The 21,018-nt window shown below is 44.8% G+C and overlaps 1 protein-coding gene across 2 annotated transcripts in view; it reads left to right on the top strand.

Annotated features, from left to right (window-relative positions):
• The window catches only part of GNB4 (G protein subunit beta 4), a 708,510-nt gene extending 688,304 nt beyond the window's left edge, over positions 1 to 20,206 (top strand). For both annotated transcript variants that reach the window (XM_078665739.1, XM_078665738.1), the window contains one exon: positions 15,602 to 20,206. In XM_078665739.1, the coding sequence (XP_078521865.1) occupies positions 15,602 to 15,708 (107 nt within the window). In that variant the 3' untranslated portion in view covers positions 15,709 to 20,206. The remainder of the gene's footprint in view (positions 1 to 15,601) is intronic.
• Positions 20,207 to 21,018: the final 812 nt, after the last annotated feature.

The following is a 21,018-nucleotide window of genomic DNA, read 5'->3' as shown; positions in this document are numbered from 1 at the left end:
GATCTTTTAACTGCCTGGGTGGACCAACTCAACCAGCGTTGTCAAGTGGATCATGAATGAAGGCTACACTTGAATGTGCCACAGGGTGTCTTTCAGTAATGGCGAGAACCCTGGCTCGATGCCAATACAGATGCCAACACAGAAAATGTGCAATGTCAAAGTTTCTGTATGTCGGAGTTCCTGAAGTAACTGTCACTAGCAGATGCCTTCTACTTCGATTGGAATAGATACAAATGTGCACCTTACTGTCTCGGACTCTCCTGCTCACAGTTCAAAAGAACATCATGAAAGGCAGAGCCAAAGTCTTCTTAGTGGCCCTGAACTGGGTGAGTTACATGGAACTTTTGGGCATTAGTATCTGGCCTCTGAACCGGCTGCCTCTTGGGGAGGATCTCCTGTCGCAGCAGGAGGGCAGGGTCCTGCATCCAAATCCGGAGAACCTGCAGCTCCAAGTATGGAGGTTGAGCTACAACAGTAAATGGCTTTCATTCTTCCTCCAACGTAGTTGGTGTCACACTGTCAGGCAGGAGTCCCTACATAAGTGTGTATGCAGGACGCAGAAAGAAGTGTTCGAGGCATGTGGGCTGCTGAATTCATATCTGTGCATAGATCGCCGGCTAGTGTTGGGTCCGGATGATTGCACATTGTTGTCCTGGAAGTATCACGAGATAGGTGGCTCCTCCCTCGGACTACAGTGCGCATGGGCATCCTCTCCATCCTCAGATTGTTTTTTTCCGCCATTGGGTTCGGATGTACTTTCCAGCACTCCAAGTTCGGAATCAACAAAAACTTTTCTAAAGGCCAAAAGGCCTTCGGATCCGCTCGGTACCGATACACTTTTAGAACATCTGTTGCACTCCGGTCGTCGAATCGGGCCGTGAGGCCTTCTCGACACCACGTGGACCGACCGTCGATGGAATGAAGTCCATTCAAATACTGCCTGCAGTGCAACTCCAAGTTCCCGCACACAGATAAGCATCCAGTGTGCAACAAATGCCTATCTCCAGATCACAATGAAGATAGTTGCCTAGCCTGTGCCCAGTTCCGGTCGAAAAAGACTATCCGGAATCGACAGGCGGCGAGGCAAGAAATGCAGAGGTCGGCACCAGAGCCCGATAATATCTTCGACGATGAGGAAGACCTAGTTAAAGCCGAAGACTCTGATCAAGATGAAGAACAATACTCGGAGCACGACTCCGAATATTACCTCGACGAGGAGGAACAAATCGTCGATCTCGAGGAATACAATCAAGACATCGTAGCTGTCGATGACGACGAGGGGCAAACCGTGAGTACACCGCCCCATATAGACACTACACCGATATCAGAGACTCAGGTCGAGGCATCGCCAGCAGGCCTTAGCCAAGATCATCATTCTAGTTCTATAGCCCCGCCATACCGCCCGGCTAAGAACATACAAAAAGAGCCTTCTGAGACATGACATACGACACCGGTTCCATCGACAATACCGTCTTCGGACCGAACGTTGTCGAACGGAAGGTGATTATGCCGAAGGGCGTCGACCCGAAGGCCACAGTTCCAATACAACCTTCAAAGCCAAAGACCGTTATGTCGACATCGAAGACGAAAGCCGTCGAGTCGACCTCGAAGTCAAAAGCCGTCAAGTCAACCTCGAGGCCAAAACACGTCGAATCGACCCCCAAACAAAAAGCACGTCGACTCGACCCCCAAAACAAAGCACGTCGAATCGAGCAAATCAGGCTCAACTATCGACAAAGGGAAAAAAGCCTGCTAAAGACGTCCAACTGACAAAACCTGTCGAAAAACCTCAAACGATCCAACCACCAAAAGCGGTCGAACCCATTAAAGGCATCGAACCGACAAAGGTCAAACCAAAGGCTACGGCACGAAGGCCAAAAACTGTGGAAGAAGAGATTTTCCATCCAGACCCCTCCACAGAAGACCAGTCAAAACTATATATTGACCCAAAAACTGGGAAAGTGACTGTTACACAAAAAAGAAAAGACCTCTGCCTACTGAAGACTTTTCTAGAATTCCACTCAAGAAAAAGAGAGACTGTGCTACCTCTCCAATACTCTTTGAACCTATCACTAAAGCTATGCTTACTCCATATGCCACAAACTACCTGCACGCTCTGACTACAACCCAGATGAAGATCAGGATGCAGATGTGGGGTTTGGTTATCCACAAAACCCATATGGAGACCCCAACTCACAGCCATGGGGTGGGGGAGGTGAACCAGACACTGAGGGAACTCTGCCCATTACAGACCCTGCAGTATACCCAACTAAGCCATCACCCACAGAAGATACAGTGGCCTTTAACTCTCTACTAGATAGAGCAGCAAGCTACCATAATGTAGATATGCATTCTGATGCTATTAGAGAAGACATTCTCTTTGATATATTAACAACATCGGAAAGACATGTAAAAACACTCCCCATGTTGAAGGGCGTCTTAAAGCACGCAAATGACGTTTTTAAGGACACTGCTAGGGCACGTGTCATAAACCCTAGAATTGAAAAGAAATATAGGGCTGCACTTATAGATCCTACATACATCAGGGGACAACTACCCCTAGAGTCCCTAGTGGTATCCAACACACGAAAACGTGCAAATTCACAAACTACTGGAGAAGCTGCTCCTCCAGACAAGGATTCAGAAAAGGGGGTGGTGATGAACAGAGTGTCTGAATTAAGCAGACCACTCTTACCCAGTCCAAAGATCAGGGCTTGATCCATCACCGTTATTTAGCTCACTGCCCCATCCCAGCTCAGAACCTGGCTATATGCAAATTAGTCTGTCCCTGGCCCAGTGCATCATGGGAACAGGGCAGACCAAACTACCAAGCCAATTCTTCACCAGAAAGGATACAAGCTACCGGGGACCGGTTTCTGGCATTTCAGCCTCGTCGGCCCGGCTTGCTTGAATCCTGATGGAGCAGTGAGCAAGGGACTCATGTCTGAGTATACCCTGCCACACCTATAGTGGCCAAAAACGATTCAGAAAAGGGGGTGGTGATGAACAGAGTGTCTGAATTAAGCAGACCACTCTTACCCAGTCCAAAGATCAGGGCTTGATCCATCACCGTTATTTAGCTCACTGCCCCATCCCAGCTCAGAACCTGGCTATATGCAAATTAGTCTGTCCCTGGCCCAGTGCATCATGGGAACAGGGCAGACCAAACTACCAAGCCAATTCTTCACCAGAAAGGATACAAGCTACCGGGGACCGGTTTCTGGCATTTCAGCCTCGTCGGCCCGGCTTGCTTGAATCCTGATGGAGCAGTGAGCAAGGGACTCATGTCTGAGTATACCCTGCCACACCTATAGTGGCCAAAAACGATTCAGAAAAGGGGGTGGTGATGAACAGAGTGTCTGAATTAAGCAGACCACTCTAACCCAGTCCAAAGATCAGGGCTTGATCCATCACCGTTATTTAGCTCACTGCCCCATCCCAGCTCAGAACCTGGCTATATGCAAATTAGTCTGTCCCTGGCCCAGTGCATCATGGGAACAGGGCAGACCAAACTACCAAGCCAATTCTTCACCAGAAAGGATACAAGCTACCGGGGACCGGTTTCTGGCATTTCAGCCTAGTCGGCCTGGCTTGCTTGAATCCTGATGGAGCAGTGAGCAAGGGACTCATGTCTGAGTATACCCTGCCACACCTATAGTGGCCAAAAACGATTCAGAAAAGGGGGTGGTGATGAACAGAGTGTCTGAATTAAGCAGACCACTCTTACCCAGTCCAAAGATCAGGGCTTGATCCATCACCGTTATTTAGCTCACTGCCCCATCCCAGCTCAGAACCTGGCTATATGCAAATTAGTCTGTCCCTGACCCAGTGCATCATGGGAACAGGGCAGACCAAACTACCAAGCCAATTCTTCACCAGAAAGGATACAAGCTACCGGGGACCGGTTTCTGGCATTTCAGCCTCGTCGGCCCGGCTTGCTTGAATCCTGATGGAGCAGTGAGCAAGGGACTCATGTCTGAGTATACCCTGCCACACCTATAGTGGCCAAAAACGATTCAGAAAAGGGGGTGGTGATGAACAGAGTGTCTGAATTAAGCAGACCACTCTTATCCAGTCCAAAGATCAGGGCTTGATCCATCACCGTTATTTAGCTCACTGCCCCATCCCAGCTCAGAACCAGGCTATATGCAAATTAGTCTGTCCCTGGCCCAGTGCATCATGGGAACACGGCAGACCAAACTACCAAGCCAATACTTCACCAGAAAGGATACAAGCTACCGGGGACCGGTTTCTGGCAATCGTTTTGGCCACCATAAGTGTGGTAGGGTATACTCAGATGTGAGTCCCTTGCTCACTGCACCATCAGGATTCAATCAAGCTGGGCCGAAGACGGCTGTAATGCCAGAAACCGGTCCCCGGAAGCTTGTTTTCCTTTCCAGTAAAGAATTGGCTTGGTAGTTTGGTCTGCCCTGTTCCCATGATGCACTGGGCCAGGGTCAGACTAATTTGCATGTAGCCAGGTTCTGAGCTGGGATGGTGCAGTGAGCTAAAAAACAGTGATGGATCAAGCCCTGATCTTTTGACATGGGTAGGAGTGTTCTGCTTAATTCAGATACTCTGTCCATCACCACCCCCTTTTATGAATCGTTTTGGCCACCATTAGTGTGGTAGGGTATACTCAGATGTGAGTCCCTTGCTCACTGCACCATCAGGATTCAAGCAAGCTGGGCCGAAGACGGCTGTAATGCCAGAAACCGGTCCCCGGAAGAGCTTGTTTTCCTTTCCAGTAAAGAATTGGCTTGGTAGTTTGGTCTGCCCTGTTCCCATGATGCACTGGGCCAGGGTCAGACTAATTTGCATGTAGCCAGGTTCTGAGCTGGGATGGTGCAGTGAGCTAAAAAACGGTGATGGATCAAGCCCTGATCTTTTGACATGGGTAGGAGTGTTCTGCTTAATTCAGATACTCTGTCCATCACCACCCCCTTTTATGAATCGTTTTGGCCACCATAAGTGTGGTAGGGTATACTCAGATGTGAGTCCCTTGCTCACTGCACCATCAGGATTCAAGCAAGCTGGGCCGAAGACGGCTGTAATGCCAGAAACCGGTCCCCGGAAGCTTGTTTTCCTTTCCAGTAAAGAATTGGCTTGGTAGTTTGGTCTGCCCTGTTCCCATGATGCACTGGGCCAGGGTCAGACTAATTTGCATGTAGCCAGGTTCTGAGCTGGGATGGTGCAGTGAGCTAAAAAACGGTGATGGATCAAGCCCTGATCTTTTGACATGGGTAGGAGTGTTCTGCTTAATTCAGATACTCTGTCCATAACCACCCCCTTTTATGAATCGTTTTGTGCCACCATAAGTGTGGTAGGGTATACTCCGATGTGAGTCCCTTGCTCACTGCACCATCAGGATTCAAGCAAGCTGGGCCAAAGACGGCTGTAATGCCAGAAACCGGTCCCCGGAAGCTTGTTTTCCTTTCCAGTAAAGAATTGGCTTGGTAGTTTGGTCTGCCCTGTTCCCATGATGCACTGGGCCAGGGTCAGACTAATTTGCATGTAGCCAGGTTCTGAGCTGGGATGGTGCAGTGAGCTAAAAAACGGTGATGGATCAAGCCCTGATCTTTTGACATGGGTAGGAGTGTTCTGCTTAATTCAGATACTCTGTCCATCACCACCCCCTTTTATGAATCGTTTTGGCCACCATAAGTGTGGTAGGGTATACTCAGATGTGAGTCCCTTGCTCACTGCACCATCAGGATTCAAGCAAGCTGGGCCGAAGACGGCTGTAATGCCAGAAACCGGTCCCCGGAAGCTTGTTTTCCTTTCCAGTAAAAAATTGGCTTGGTAGTTTGGTCTGCCCTGTTCCCATGATGCACTGGGCCAGGGTCAGACTAATTTGCATGTAGCCAGGTTCTGAGCTGGGATGGTGCAGTGAGCTAAAAAACGGTGATGGATCAAGCCCTGATCTTTTGACATGGGTAGGAGTGTTCTGCTTAATTCAGATACTCTGTCCATCACCACCCCCTTTTATGAATCGTTTGGGCCACCATAAGTGTGGTAGGGTATACTCAGATGTGAGTCCCTTGCTCACTGCACCATCAGGATTAAAGCAAGCTGGGCCGAAGACGGATGTAATGCCAGAAACCGGTCCCCGGAAGCTTGTTTTCCTTTCCAGTAAAGAATTGGCTTGGTAGTTTGGTCTGCCCTGTTCCCATGATGCACTGGGCCAGGGTCAGACTAATTTGCATGTAGCCAGGTTCTGAGCTGGGATGGTGCAGTGAGCTAAAAAACGGTGATGGATCAAGCCCTGATCTTTTGACATGGGTAGGAGTGTTCTGCTTAATTCAGATACTCTGTCCATCACCACCCCCTTTTATGAATCGTTTGGGCCACCATAAGTGTGGTAGGGTATACTCAGATGTGAGTCCCTTGCTCACTGCACCATCAGGATTCAAGCAAGCTGGGCCGAAGACGGCTGTAATGCCAGAAACCGGTCCCCGGAAGCTTGTTTTCCTTTCCAGTAAAGAATTGGCTTGGTAGTTTGGTCTGCCCTCTTCCCATGATGCACTGGGCCAGGGTCAGACTAATTTGCATGTAGCCAGGTTCTGAGCTGGGATGGTGCAGTGAGCTAAAAAACGGTGATGGATCAAGCCCTGATCTTTTGACATGGGCAGGAGTGTTCTGCTTAATTCAGATACTCTGTCCATCACCACCCCCTTTTATGAATCGTTTTGGCCACCATAAGTGTGGTAGGGTATACTCAGATGTGAGTCCCTTGCTCACTGCACCATCAGGATTCAAGCAAGCTGGGCCGAAGACGGCTGTAATGCCAGAAACCGGTCCCCGGAAGCTTGTTTTCCTTTCCAGTAAAGAATTGGCTTGGTAGTTTGGTCTGCCCTGTTCCCATGATGCACTGGGCCAGGGTCAGACTAATTTGCATGTAGCCAGGTTCTGAGCTGGGATGGTGCAGTGAGCTAAAAAACGGTGATGGATCAAGTCCTGATCTTTTGACATGGGTAGGAGTGTTCTGCTTAATTCAGATACTCTGTCCATTACCACCCCCTTTTATGAATCGTTTTGGCCACCATAAGTGTGGTAGGGTATACTCAGATGTGAGTCCCTTGCTCACTGCACCATCAGGATTCAAGCAAGCTGGGCCGAAGACGGCTGTAATGCCAGAAACCGGTCCCCGGAAGCTTGTTTTCCTTTCCAGTAAAGAATTGGCTTGGTAGTTTGGTCTGCCCTGTTCCCATGATGCACTGGGCCAGGGTCAGACTAATTTGCATGTAGCCAGGTTCTGAGCTGGGATGGTGCAGTGAGCTAAAAAACGGTGATGGATCAAGCCTTGATCTTTTGACATGGGTAGGAGTGTTCTGCTTAATTCAGATACTCTGTCCATCACCACCCCCTTTTATGAATCGTTTGGGCCACCATAAGTGTGGTAGGGTATACTCAGATGTGAGTCCCTTGCTCACTGCACCATCAGGATTCAAGCAAGCTGGGCCGAAGACGGCTGTAATGCCAGAAACCGGTCCCCGGAAGCTTGTTTTCCTTTCCAGTAAAGAATTGGCTTGGTAGTTTGGTCTGCCCTGTTCCCATGATGCACTGGACCAGGGTCAGACTAATTTGCATGTAGCCAGGTTCTGAGCTGGGATGGTGCAGTGAGCTAAAAAACGGTGATGGATCAAGCCCTGATCTTTTGACATGGGTAGGAGTGTTCTGCTTAATTCTGATACTCTGTCCATCACCACCCCCTTTTATGAATCGTTTTGGCCACCATAAGTGTGGTAGGGTATACTCAGATGTGAGTCCCTTGCTCACTGCACCATCAGGATTCAAGCAAGCTGGGCCGAAGACGGCTGTAATGCCAGAAACCGGTCCCCGGAAGCTTGTTTTCCTTTCCAATAAAGAATTGGCTTGGTAGTTTAGTCTGCCCTGTTCCCATGATGCACTGGGCCAGGGTCAGACTAATTTGCATGTAGCCAGGTTCTGAGCTGGGATGGTGCAGTGAGCTAAAAAACGGTGATGGATCAAGCCCTGATCTTTTGACATGGGTAGGAGTGTTCTGCTTAATTCAGATACTCTGTCCATCGCCACCCCCCTTTTCTGAATCGTTTTGGCCACTATAGGAGTGGCAGGGTATGCTCAGACATGAGTCCCTTGCTCACTGCACCATCAGGATTCAAGCAAGCCGGGCCGAAGACGGCTGCAATGCCAGAAACTGGTCCCCGGAAGCTTGTTTCCTTTCCAGTAAAGAATTGGCTTGGTAGTTTGGTCTGCCCTGTTCCCATGATGCACTGGGCCAGGGTCAGACTAATTTGCATGTAGCCAGGTTCTGAGCTGGGATGGTGCAGTGAGCTAAAAAAACGGTGATGGATCAAGCCCTGATCTTTTGACATGGGTAGGAGTGTTCTGCTTAATTCAGATACTCTGTCCATCAACACCCCCTTTTATGAATCGTTTTGGCCACCATAAGTGTGGTAGGGTATACTCAGATGTGAGTCCCTTGCTCACTGCACCATCAGGATTCAAGCAAGCTGGGCCGAAGACGGCTGTAATGCCAGAAACCGGTCCCCGGAAGCTTGTTTTCCTTTCCAGTAAAGAATTGGCTTGGTAGTTTGGTCTGCCCTGTTCCCATGATGCACTGGGCCAGGGTCAGACTAATTTGCATGTAGCCAGGTTCTGAGCTGGGATGGTGCAGTGAGCTAAAAAACGGTGATGGATCAAGCCCTGATCTTTTGACACGGGTAGGAGTGTTCTGCTTAATTCAGATACTCTGTCCATCACCACCCCCTTTTATGAATCGTTTTGGCCACCATAAGTGTGGTAGGGTATACTCAGATGTGAGTCCCTTGCTCACTGCACCATCAGGATTCAAGCAAGCTGGGCCGAAGACGGCTGTAATGCCAGAAACCGGTCCCTGGAAGCTTGTTTTCCTTTCCAGTAAAGAATTGGCTTGGTAGTTTGGTCTGCCCTGTTCCCATGATGCACTGGGCCAGGGTCAGACAAATTTGCATGTAGCCAGGTTCTGAGCTGGGATGGTGCAGTGAGCTAAAAAACGGTGATGGATCAAGCCCTGAGCTTTTGACATGGGTAGGAGTGTTCTGCTTAATTCAGATACTCTGTCCATCACCACCCCCTTTTATGAATCACCTCCAGACAAGGAGCCAAAGATCTTTGAGGCATCAGGCAAGAGAGTAGCAGCTCAGGCAGCAAACTCATGGAGAATAGCCAATACACAGGCCTTGCTGGCCAGATATGACAGGGCGCACTATGACAGTTTAGAGGAAATTCTCCAACACTGACCTGACCCTTACAAAAATCAGGCAGATTAACTCATACGGGAGGGGAAGCTCATCACAAATGCCTCAATTAAATGTGCCCTAGACGCGGCAGACACAGCTGCCAGATCCATCAACACAAGCGTGCTGCTTAGGCGACACGCATGGCTTAGCATATCAGGCTTTAAAAATGAAGTCCAATCCACTATTCTTAATCAGCCCATAAACCCAGACTTTTTGTTTGGTCCAGCAGTTGATTCAATTCTGGACAAAATGAAAAAGGATGCTGAAACAGCGAAGTCCATGGGAGCTCTCCAGTCCCAACAACACCAAGGCTACTTTCGTCGCTCCAATTACAGAGGAGGAGCGCGAAGTAATGCATCACAGCAGTCCTCCACCTACAAAAGTAACACGCAATCCTCATACAACAAGAACACAAACAGGGGTGGATACAGAGGAAATAATACCAAGGGAAGAGGTCATGGAGGCAATGCAAATAGATCCTCCACTAACACCAAACAGTGACTTCTTGGCACTACCCTCAGACCATATAACACCGGTCGGGGGAAGACTACAACAATTTCTGCCAGTCTGGTTAAATATCACTACAGACAAGTGGGTCAGGCAAATTATCCAACGTGGCTATTGCCTCGAACTCACCTCAACACCACCCAACATACCACCCGTGCACCGTCCAATGTCACAGGAACATATAACGCTACTACAGCAAGAGGTCATCAGTATGCTGCAAAAGGGGTCCATAGAACCAGTCCCACTACAACATCAAGGAACAGGAGTATACTCCCTATACTTCCTTATTCCAAAGAAGGACGGGTCTCTCAGACCAATATTGGACCTCCGGCCCCTTAACCTGTACATTTTGTCGGAGCATTTCCATATGCTCACTCTCCAACAAGTCTTACCATTGCTTCGCCAGGGAGACTTCCTAGCAACTCTAGACCTCAAGGACGCATACTTTCATATACCAATACACCCTGCTCACAGAAAGTATCTAAGGTTCACCATTCAAGGACAGCACTACCAGTTCAAAGTCCTACCATTTGGTGTCACAACAGCTCCACGAGTGTCAATAGATACACTGGCAGCAAAAGCATATCCCAACGCAGCACGGATCAACAGAATGCAAACGTTGATACGAAGGTTCAGACCTCAACACTCATTACCAGCTCGAGTGTTTATGCAACTAATAGGCATGATGGCCTCGTGCATATTCATAGTCCCTCATGCCAGGCTACATATGCGTCCACACCAAGAGTGCCTAGCAAGGCAGTGGAACCAGGCTCAGGGGCGATTACAGGACCTAGTGTTGGTGACCAGTCGGGCATACAACTCTCTGCATTGATGGAATCCACAAAACCTTTGCAAAGGGTGACTGTTCCAAGAGCCTGTCCCACAAATAGTGTTAACCGCGGACGCATCCCTACTAGGATGGGGAGCCCATGTCCTAAATTGCACAGTACAGGGACTCTGGACTGTACAACAAAAGAAAATGCACATCAACCTTCTGGAATTGATGGCAATCTTTCTAGCCCTAAAAGCGTTCAAGACACACTTATGCAACAAAGTTGTGTTGATCCGGACGGACAACATGGCAGCTATGTATTACATTCAAAAACAGGGAGGAACACACTCACCACAGCTGTCGCACCTAGCTCAAGCAATGTGAAAATGGGGCATTCAGAGGAACATGTTTCTCATGGCAGTGCACCTCCCGGGCAAGGACAATCAAGTAGCCGACCTGCTCAGCAGGCACAGCCAACAGATGCACGAATGGCAAATTCACCCCAAAGTGCTCCAACCATTCTTCCGGAAGTGGGGACACCTGGAGATAGATATGTTTGCCACAAGCGAAAACGCAAAATGCCAGTACTTTGTCGCAAGGTTCCCACATCCGCAGTGATACTTCGAAGACTCTTCCAGGACAACAATGTGCAATCATCCGGACCCAACACTAGGCGGCGATCTATGCACAGATATGAATGTCAGCAGCCCTACATGCCAAGAACAGATGCCTACTGGTAAGTAGCATATTCCTTCTTGTATGGTGCTCCTCCCACTACATTTAGCCCCCACAGGCACAGTGGACATAATGATGTTTCTATAGCCCAGCAAAGCCTAGCTGTGGTAATAGTTAAAGTTTACTTGTCAGTCTTTTCAGCATTTTTATATCGGTCTGATTATCCATCTCTTTTTTCATTCCACTATTGAGATGTATTTCATTAAATGGCTGATTTATATATTCCGGCCAGCACCATTTCTGATGATGCACTAGGACTTTAATTTGGTTCTCAGCTTTCTTATGCGTGCTCCATTTAAACCAGGGCACACTTACTTCCTACCCCTCCTCCCGTTGAAAACTGCATTGTTCATTGCAATTACCTGTGCTTATCGCATGAGAGAGGTACAAGCCCTATCTGTCCAGAAACCATATATCAACTGTGTTCTGGACAAGCTGGTACTTCTGACAAAAGCTTATTTTCTCCCGAAGGTAGTGACGCCCTTACATCTAGGGCAGCCCATCACCCTAACAATATTGTTTGCCCTTCCTCATCCGTCCTAGGAGGAGTGATAAATCCATCCTCTCGATCCTAAGAAGGGCTGCAGTTTTGATATTGAAAGCACCAGGGCACATCGGGTGGACACTAAGCTCATTGTGGGCTTCTCTGGGGCAACTAAGGTGAACGTAGTACAGAGTAGGATGATCTCCAGGTGGGTAATCTTGAACATCAAGATCTGTTACCGGCTGCCAAAGATTAAGTTCCAGCGCAAGATCTGTGACCACTATGCTGGTGTGCTGTGTGCAATTTTTGAACATCTACGAGGCTGCTATGTGGCCATCAGTCCACACATTTGTGGCGCTATTGCCTGATTTTCAAAGTTCGACAAAGAAGGGCATTTCGTCTGTTCGGTCCTGCAAGACTTTTTGATCTGAGCCATTTCACAGAACTACCACTGGGGGTTGGGGGTGCGGAATTGGGGTGTGAGGGATATTGCTTTGGCATATATTCTCAAGGTGAAGAATCTGTGGTTAGAAGTAGCCATCAGAAGAAAAAGTTACTTACTTTTGGCAACGCTCATTCTGATGAATACTATAATGCGGATTCCTCACTGACTCTCTGTTAGACCTGGGGTTACCAGACTACATGGGGTAGCTTGGCGCAAAGTAGGAAGGTCTATCCCTAAGGCATAAAGTGTTAAACTTGCGTCGCACCCTTACAGTAACACAGCGTCCATCCACTTGGAAAGAAAGACACTACACCAGTCTTAGGAAAATACGAGCTGTTTTATAAAATAAGTACTCTGTTCTTCAGCAAATTGTGTTTCAGTACACAATCAATGAAATGACTACACATTGGGATATGGACATAAGGGTATCAGCTCAACATTATATACACAATATTTCTTTTCTTTCCCCAATTGTCAAGAGTTCCCTGCTACCTCTTACTTCTCTCCACACAGAAAGTAAACGCAGTTTTAATTGTAGCAGCTAGGAAATATCACTTCTCCACATTGGTTTTTTTTTTTTTTACTAATGTTCCTTACCCTTAGAAGTTCAAGGTTTCTATTATCAGCAGGATACAGATTTTGTCAAGTACACCCCACTTAACTCTTCAGCACCTTAGCTCAAAGCAGGAACAACTGTATAACAACATGTCGAGTAAACATCTAATGCATGAGAACATCTAATGCATGAGGCTTATAATAACATCACTCTTATTCCCCTCGATGTTTCACTGGCAAAGATTTCTTATTGGGTTATACAATATAAGACACACTATCTTGTCCCACAGTCAGTTCATCTTCTTTGTGGCACTCCTTTTTAGATAATGAATAGCTCAAGGACACTCTGAACCCCCTTCCCGCCTTGGTTAATTGAAGGTACTTTGATTCCTTTTCCCCTCCACTCTCACCACCTCGCGTGTCTCTTGGTTAGCCCCAATTTCCTGCCTGGAACAGACTCTGTTAACTGCACAGGTTCCCTATCTCCGAAGAACCTCCCTCAGCTTGGCAACCCTCGGGAGGTGTCAGTCCTGCAGTAACTAAGCACTGATGATGATGCGAGTCAATAGATGGGGGAACAGAGGACTGAATTCGGCTCCCTTCTCCCGCCCCACCGATGACCCTCCTTACTGTAGTTGTGTGGTCCCGTTTGCCCATCCTTCACCTGGGCCCGTGCAGTTCTCAGTACCGGGGAAGGCTCCACTGTCGGTGGTCCGCCCTCGCCTGGTTACCTAAGGCACGATCTTACTGCGTCTGTACCGCGTCGATCTCGCTGATCTTCAGGGCAGCCCTCAGCTCTTCCGGGGTTCTTCCCTCGTCGTCTCTGAGGGAGTTCAGGACTCCGCCCACAGCCGGCCTCCGTCCGCTCTTCCGGGGTGGTTTCCTCGCTGTCTCTGAGGGAAATCAGGACTCCGCCCACAGCCGGCCTCCGTCCGCTCTTCTCCTCCTCTTCCGACACGGCGATGACAGCGGTGGAGATCACTCGCTTCCGCTGCACTTCGCTCGCTAGACTTCTCCTCACAAATCCGATGGAATTCACATACGGCAGTTGGTCACGCCACAGCTGTTGGTCACGCCACCGCCGGGGAACTCTTTCTCAGCTCCTCAGAGACTCTACCGCAGTGAGTGGCTCCTCAATCACTATTACTTCTATTCAGTGATGCCACTTAGGTCAGCTTTCCGCCGCATCCAGGGGATAGTCTGGGAGCACTTATATAGCAAAATAACAACAGAAGGGAGGTAGAGTATAGAGATATGATTCTTACTCCACGGGCACTGTTACTCAAACACAAGGAATCCTACTCATAGTGGACAGGGAGAGTGTAGACCACGGAAGTGGGGGACACTCAGTCTTTTGTAAAATACCCCTCACACACCAACAGGCCCCTTGGTGTCATGCTTCATCATCGGGGTCTTCGCACCCCTCTAACGGGATGCGGCGTGCTGCGACCTGCGACTACGCGGGAGCACTGAAAGTATAGACTATGTGTGGTGCGTGTGATGGGAGTGGTTGGGTATTTTAAATGTGAGTGGTGGGGTATGGTGAAGGTTAAAAAGGACCTGGCTCGTAGGTATCAGGAAAAAATTGTATTCACTACCTCGGGCTGGTACTAATAAAAGAAGTGCAGTATGAGGTAGTTAACTGTCGTAATTATGGACTTGGTCGATGAATAGGGGGCACGTCACTTGAAGAGGCCGTCGGCTCAGAAGTCGATCTCCCCTTGCTCAGTGCGCCTTCCTCCCCACAAGATCGCCTCACTCCTTTCCTGACCAGGTTTCACAACAACTCACTGGTCACTACAAAATGGCTGACCTCACGCTGGCTTCAGGCTCCTAGAACCAGCTGGAAGGTTCTAGAGCCTCCCTATGCTATCCTATGGGTCCCTTTCCTGAAGTAACAGTTATGGCAGTTACAAGCCACCATTTTGTGTAACTAAGCTTGCCCTCAGAAAAGGAGGGATTTCTAGGCCTATGAGGAACCATGGGGTCAAGGAGTACCTAACCCCCAAATCAACACCTAAAAATTTTAGTGGACATAAAAAAATGAAAGGAATTGAGGGGCAGAAAGGGGACAAAAATTAAATAAATAATAGGAGGGACCACCCAGAGGCTGACAGGTCTAACACTCTCCCTCCTCCGTGTTCTGCAGAATGCACATTTTCAGTCCATATTAATAAGATTCTACTTTAGAGATCAGCACTGTGGCACTATCTGATGTCTGAGGGCTCTGTGTCTGACGACTCAGACAGATCAGAAACAAACTTGCATCAGCTCGCAGAGGTAGCAACTATGTAAGGGCTCCAACATCACTTCTGGGGTGGGATAGACCCAACACTGAGCCGCACAACATAACCTACCAACGTAGGAAATTGCTGAGAAATGTTCCCAGATCGAGTCTGGTGCCTGTGGTTATTCACAAGGTGAGGAATATGCAGTTAGAAAGAGAATCCACTTGAAAGTGTTAGTGGAGGTAAGTAACTTTTTCATCGTTACCTAGTATATTGTGCAACACTTTTAGAGCAACGCATATCCTACTCTTTAATACGTTTGAAGCTGCACTTGAGCATGCACATCTTCTCAGCTGTTTGTTGTACCACTGCATAGGATTTTCACCTCGAAATCTTGGATTAATTACTTTATCATCCTTTGCTTGCTCGTGCTCTAAATGTATTTAATTTATGAATTATCTTGCTGTTATAATTTAATTATCTTGCAGTTATGATGGGACCCTTGTGTTAGTGTGCTGTGGGAATATGTAGACGTCTAAAAAAGTATTACTTTATGAAAAAGTTGGAAATTATACATGCTTACTTGTTCCTTGTTCCCAACCCCTGTCTTAGGTGTCCTTGCTGGTCATGATAACCGTGTAAGCTGTTTAGGTGTTACCGATGATGGCATGGCTGTAGCAACAGGGTCTTGGGACAGTTTTCTGAGAATCTGGAATTAATCTGGGGAAAACATCTTGTATATTCTCCACGGAGATCTGGAGAAATCAATGCTGCAGCCTATAGCTGTGAAATAACATTTCTACCTTGTATTTGCAGGTGAAGTTTTTCTATTCACTGATTATTATTACTACACAAAAGGCTTTCTGTAAACTAGTAAAAAATCAAGTGAAGACATAGGGGTAAATATCACTGACTTTTAAAAGGGGCTAGTACACATAATCATGGTGACTGAGAAGCTAGGAGCCAGTTTGTTATTTTTGTGGTTTGGCTGAGTTGTCTTTAAGGGGATTTCTGCTCGTGCTCAAAGTCTGCTAATCCTGAACTTTTTGTACATAAAACTGAATGTACACGTTGCAGCCAATCATGTAACATTTGTCTGTATGTAAAGAAATGATTTTTTTATTACATTTATAGCTTTTATGTTTACTGCAGCATCACACTTGATTTTTGTTTTGGATGACCTTGATCACTGTTTTTAAAAGTATATATTTTGTGTGAATTTACGGTGGCCTGAAGTAAAGCCATTGTATGTACATGTACAATTAGAAAGCATTTAAATTATGACTTCCATTCATTTTTAACCAGAATGAATGTTGTCTTGTTTGTAATTTGCTGGAGCTTTGCTCAGACGTCATGATCCATTCCTACTCTATTTTTTAAGCTGTGTTAACATACGAGTGCACTTTTTTATGTATGTATGTATGCTCTCAGTGCCAAGAGACAGAATAAACTTTTGTCTCAAAATCCAAACATAAAATAGATGGAGCCCTAACTTCTGGTGCCGAGTAGTGCAACTTGAAGAATTTTGCTAATGTTCTATATTTTCCTTCCAAAAGTCACTACTGTTTAAAGTATTGTGAGAGAAAGTGATCAGTAGGCGCAATTCATTGGTTATGATCAGTAGAAGCACTTGAGTAGAAGATTTGGGTACTACAAAAGACATTATTTACCCATTAGCATCTGTGACTATTGTAGTTTTCAAGATCTTATTAACTAGCATAGAAATATTATATCCCATTTAATGTAAGATTCCTTATTTGGAAATTGATCAGCTATTGGCGGATCAAAAGGGAAACTAGGAGACACTAACCTGTGAGAACCAGAAGTATTTGTTTTTGAAGATTTGTCGGGATTGTGGTTTCCTTTGCTAGTAAACTTCAAATGAAAGCACAGAATTATTCCAAGTATAATATGCAGAATATGCAATATATTGTTTCTCCAGTATTGGCTGTGTCACAGCAAATGTAGCTCATTTTATTTATGTTTGATCATTTTCTGTCTTGTAGAATCTGGCCCAGTGTTTTTTTTTATCATCAATTAATATTCACATTTTTAGAGAATTAATACACACTGGGAAAATTAAACCATGAGTGTACTCCTTCACCGATGCACTTCCTATGTTATAATTTTGGTATCTTTTGGAGGGGGGATTGCTATCCATAACTCTGCAATGTGTCCTTATCATCTACTATTGTGAGGTTACCTGTTTGTAAATATAGTTTTTTGTGTTGTAACATCCACAATATACAAGGATCTGGGCACACCTCAATTTAAAACAAATGAAGGAAAAATCACTTGAACATGAGCAGCCCGTAGTCTGTTGCAGTCATTTAAATGTGCCCTTTTAACTACATTTAAGGAACTGGATTGATTAATAATGCCTTCTATTGTGTTATACTTGTATGGGTATTTGAGTGCAAGGACAGAAACAACAAGCATTTGATCTCTTGAAGGCTTAAACCGTCTGAGCTACCAGTAAAAGCTGCTAAGACTTTTGCCATTTAAGTCAATGTTCATTTTAATACTTGAACGGTCTGTAAATGTTTTTACAATTGTGTATGTGCCAATTAAAGTGCCAACTAATAATTAGTAGTTATCACTAGCACCGTTTACACATTTAATTAAACATTTTTTAAAGGCAGACTAAATTAACAAGATTGGGCACATCTAGCTGAAGAACAAAGTATCTTTTGCCATTTGCATTGACTCACAAAAATAATTAAAAGATAATCCTGTCGAACTTATTTTTCACGGAAAGCAGTATTTTTAGTCATGCAAAGGAGTAAAGTCTCAAATAGGAAGCCATAATGGCACCATAAATTGGGATTTTCTTGACAGTTCATAATACATGTGGTCATCCTCATTGCCTGCACTACGGAAATTCCATCTATTGTTACGTCCGCCCTGGAATTTATGAGACATCGAGCTAGGTTTAGCATGTATGATAAATTCAAACAATAAAAGTGAAAAGGTACCCAAAAAAACAATTTTATAATGATTAGGATTTCCAAAGAGCTGACCATTCTTAATTTTATGAAGTAGTTGACATCTGAATGATTTATAAGAGTTACACTAATCCAATTTAGATATTATTTTTGGGTACTCCTGTAAATGTATGCATAATTGGAGACCCTCTGGAGACCAGGTAATGTCGTCCTGACCCTTGATGCACTGATATTAGCGTTCCGAAGCATGATGTTTTCATACAATGGTGACAGAAGAAAATAAAAATGGCTGACACTATTGAAGTTGGTATTTAATTAATGAGTACCAACTACCACAAAAAATGTTTACCATTTGCCATGTTAGAGAGATTACTGTGAATGCATTCATGTTATGCCTGACACAGAAGTGTCAATAACTTAAATATTTAAATAAATCACCAGACATTTGAGGACTAAAGAGTGAACACTTCAGTTAACACAAGTGTAGGGAACTTTTGCTAACCACGGTGAGAGATTTGTGAATCATTTCTACATGTTAACTGTATTACTAAATCAAAGAGGCCTACATGTTTTTATGATTAGCCACTGGCTATTTATTTTCTGCACTTGCCACAAGGAATTTCAGTTTAAGATTAGCTTCCCTCTAATAGTACTAAACAGGCCATCCAGGTAAGCTTTCACTTGTAAACTTGTAAAATAATTAAATTTCGGACTGGTGTCTTTAATCAGAGGGAGCGGCGTTCTGTCTTGCTTTGATTATAAATCCGGAACAAAAAGTTAATGTACAGCTAATTTCCAATTTCTCTGTATTCCACTGATTATGTAATCCACACAAGATTATAAGGAATACAGGCTAAAATTTGAGACCTATTTCTCTAAAGACCACAAAAGTGTCTTTATAAGACATAGTGTGTGGGACTTGGTATGTGTATGTATGTGCACACATCTGTAGTTGTTGTCCAGATTGTTATCTTACAGCAGTTTCTCTGATTTGCCATGTTATGATGGAAATGCTTGACGCGATTTTAAGAATTATGAAATAAATCCCAGAATCGCAAAGTGTTCATGGAAAAGGATGGTGCTGAGTTTACATCTACTACTCACAGTTTTCAGATAGGTGTTTGATTGCTGTAATGCATGAGTTACAATTCAATTATGTGTTTAATTGAGTTGATTCTGTGACATCCACTCATTCATAAACTAAGCCGTTTAAAATGTTGAAATCAATGAAAAAAGGAAATTAGTTATTCCAGAACAGAAGTTTTTGTCAGGAGAACGGTTATTCACCTGTTTCAGTAGAGTGTCCTATTTTCTGCCCAGTTACACATGAGCGTACTAAAGTCGAACACATTCATTCTCAAATTAAGTTTTTCTACTTGAATTGCAAAAGTTAAGATCACATTTCATGTAAAAGTAAGCATGGGTTAGTGGCGCACCTTGTATAATCTGGCTTGCATGCTAATCAAATATCTTCCTAAACTTCTGAGGCACTCTGAGCCTTTTTATCCAATTGCTGGTTATGTAAAATGCATACAGAATGTTAACGCAGTGTTGTATAGTACCAATGTGTGAACATTGGCACTAATATTAATGTAAACTGATAGCACATTAAATGTGCCTCACAAATTATTAAATCTTTGTAAATTTAGGTTTTGGTTAATACAGATTTCAGTGGAATAGTCTTAGATATTTTAGCCTTTATTGCTTTACTTAACATAGTGGTGCTTCTTATTCTGTGTGTTTCTCCTCTCGAGAAGAAACAAAAAGAAAAGGCATCTTAAACCCATGAATGACATAGTACACTTAAACTCGCTATCCAAAGCTTTTTAGGAAAAAAAAGAAAGTTTCAGCTATGTTCTTGCTGAGATATATCTTGTTCAAGAGGTAAAGAATGTTCCAGCACATTCTCGTTTTTTAACTATTTTAACTCCTCTGTTGCTGATAATTTTGACAGAAGGATTCATTCATTATTACCGGTGGCAAATTATTCTGCACTGCCTTTGGATTGTGTATGTATTCAAGAACAGTCTTAAAGGTTTAAGCCAAAAAACCCAGGGACTTGTGTCATGCGTTTTTCTTTAACAGTGCTGGTGTAAAAAAAAAAAGGAAAAAAAAAACCTCCCTGTGAAATAATAATCACTTGCTATGAACATTTTGTTTATAGGTTTTTCCACAATTGATCTTTTCTTTGTATTTGTACAGTGGCTCAGTGAAACCAATATGTTGCCATGAATTGATATTGTAACCAATAAACAAGTGCTTTTAACCAGAACGTTTGTGATGTAATTCTTTCAGAATTCCTTTGCTTCCGCCATTCCATAGACATCAGAATCTTTGCATTTCTTTGTAGGAATGCAAGGTTAATCTGGTCTGCCCATTATCTTACCAATTGCAACACTTTATACAAAGAAAGCAAACCTCCTAGTAAGAGTGGGGTTCAATTTCTTCTCAAACCCACTCACACCCACCCTAGGAGAATTCTGTGAATTACCAAGAATGGCTTTGTCTTTAGAGATGCAAACTTAAAATGAGGATGTGTTTTCTTCACCTTCTCAGGACACAGGCATTAATTTTGATCAGGAAGCCCTCCTTTGTGTTACAAGTCTTAACATGCGGCTATTCCTTTCCATAACAAGGAGTGTCCTGCCAAATGATAGGTCTTTCACCCTCAAAATGTTGCTGACAAGGACCTGGCTCCAGCCATTTCACAAATCATTATTTATTCCAGCTACAGTGCTTTGGCGCACTCAAGGATAACTCTCCAGGTCTTATAATTACATTTATGTGGCACTTAGTACTACTATGCAGATGATTGGTGGGATCAATAGATGAGCTCAAGCAGAAAAGGGATAGCTAGCTTGCTGTTGTAAGATTTCTTTTTTAAGAGGTTGTGAATGAAATAAGTTGTGTGCAATTTGCAGAAATACAATAATAGATGTTTTATTTATTATTAATCATTATAGAGTTTAAGGTAAAGGTGCATGTAATTTAGCATATTTTGCTCAGACGGAGGAGACTTTGAAAGATAAAATATAAGGAGATGGTCATTCGAAAGAAAAAAACACTTGAACGTTTTAGGTCCAG

Source organism: Lissotriton helveticus, chromosome 11 (assembly GCF_964261635.1).
Source record: "Lissotriton helveticus chromosome 11, aLisHel1.1, whole genome shotgun sequence".
Classification (NCBI taxonomy): domain Eukaryota; kingdom Metazoa; phylum Chordata; class Amphibia; order Caudata; family Salamandridae; genus Lissotriton; species Lissotriton helveticus.
Note: the sequence above shows the minus strand (reverse complement) of the source record. Positions and strands in the feature narration are given on the sequence as shown.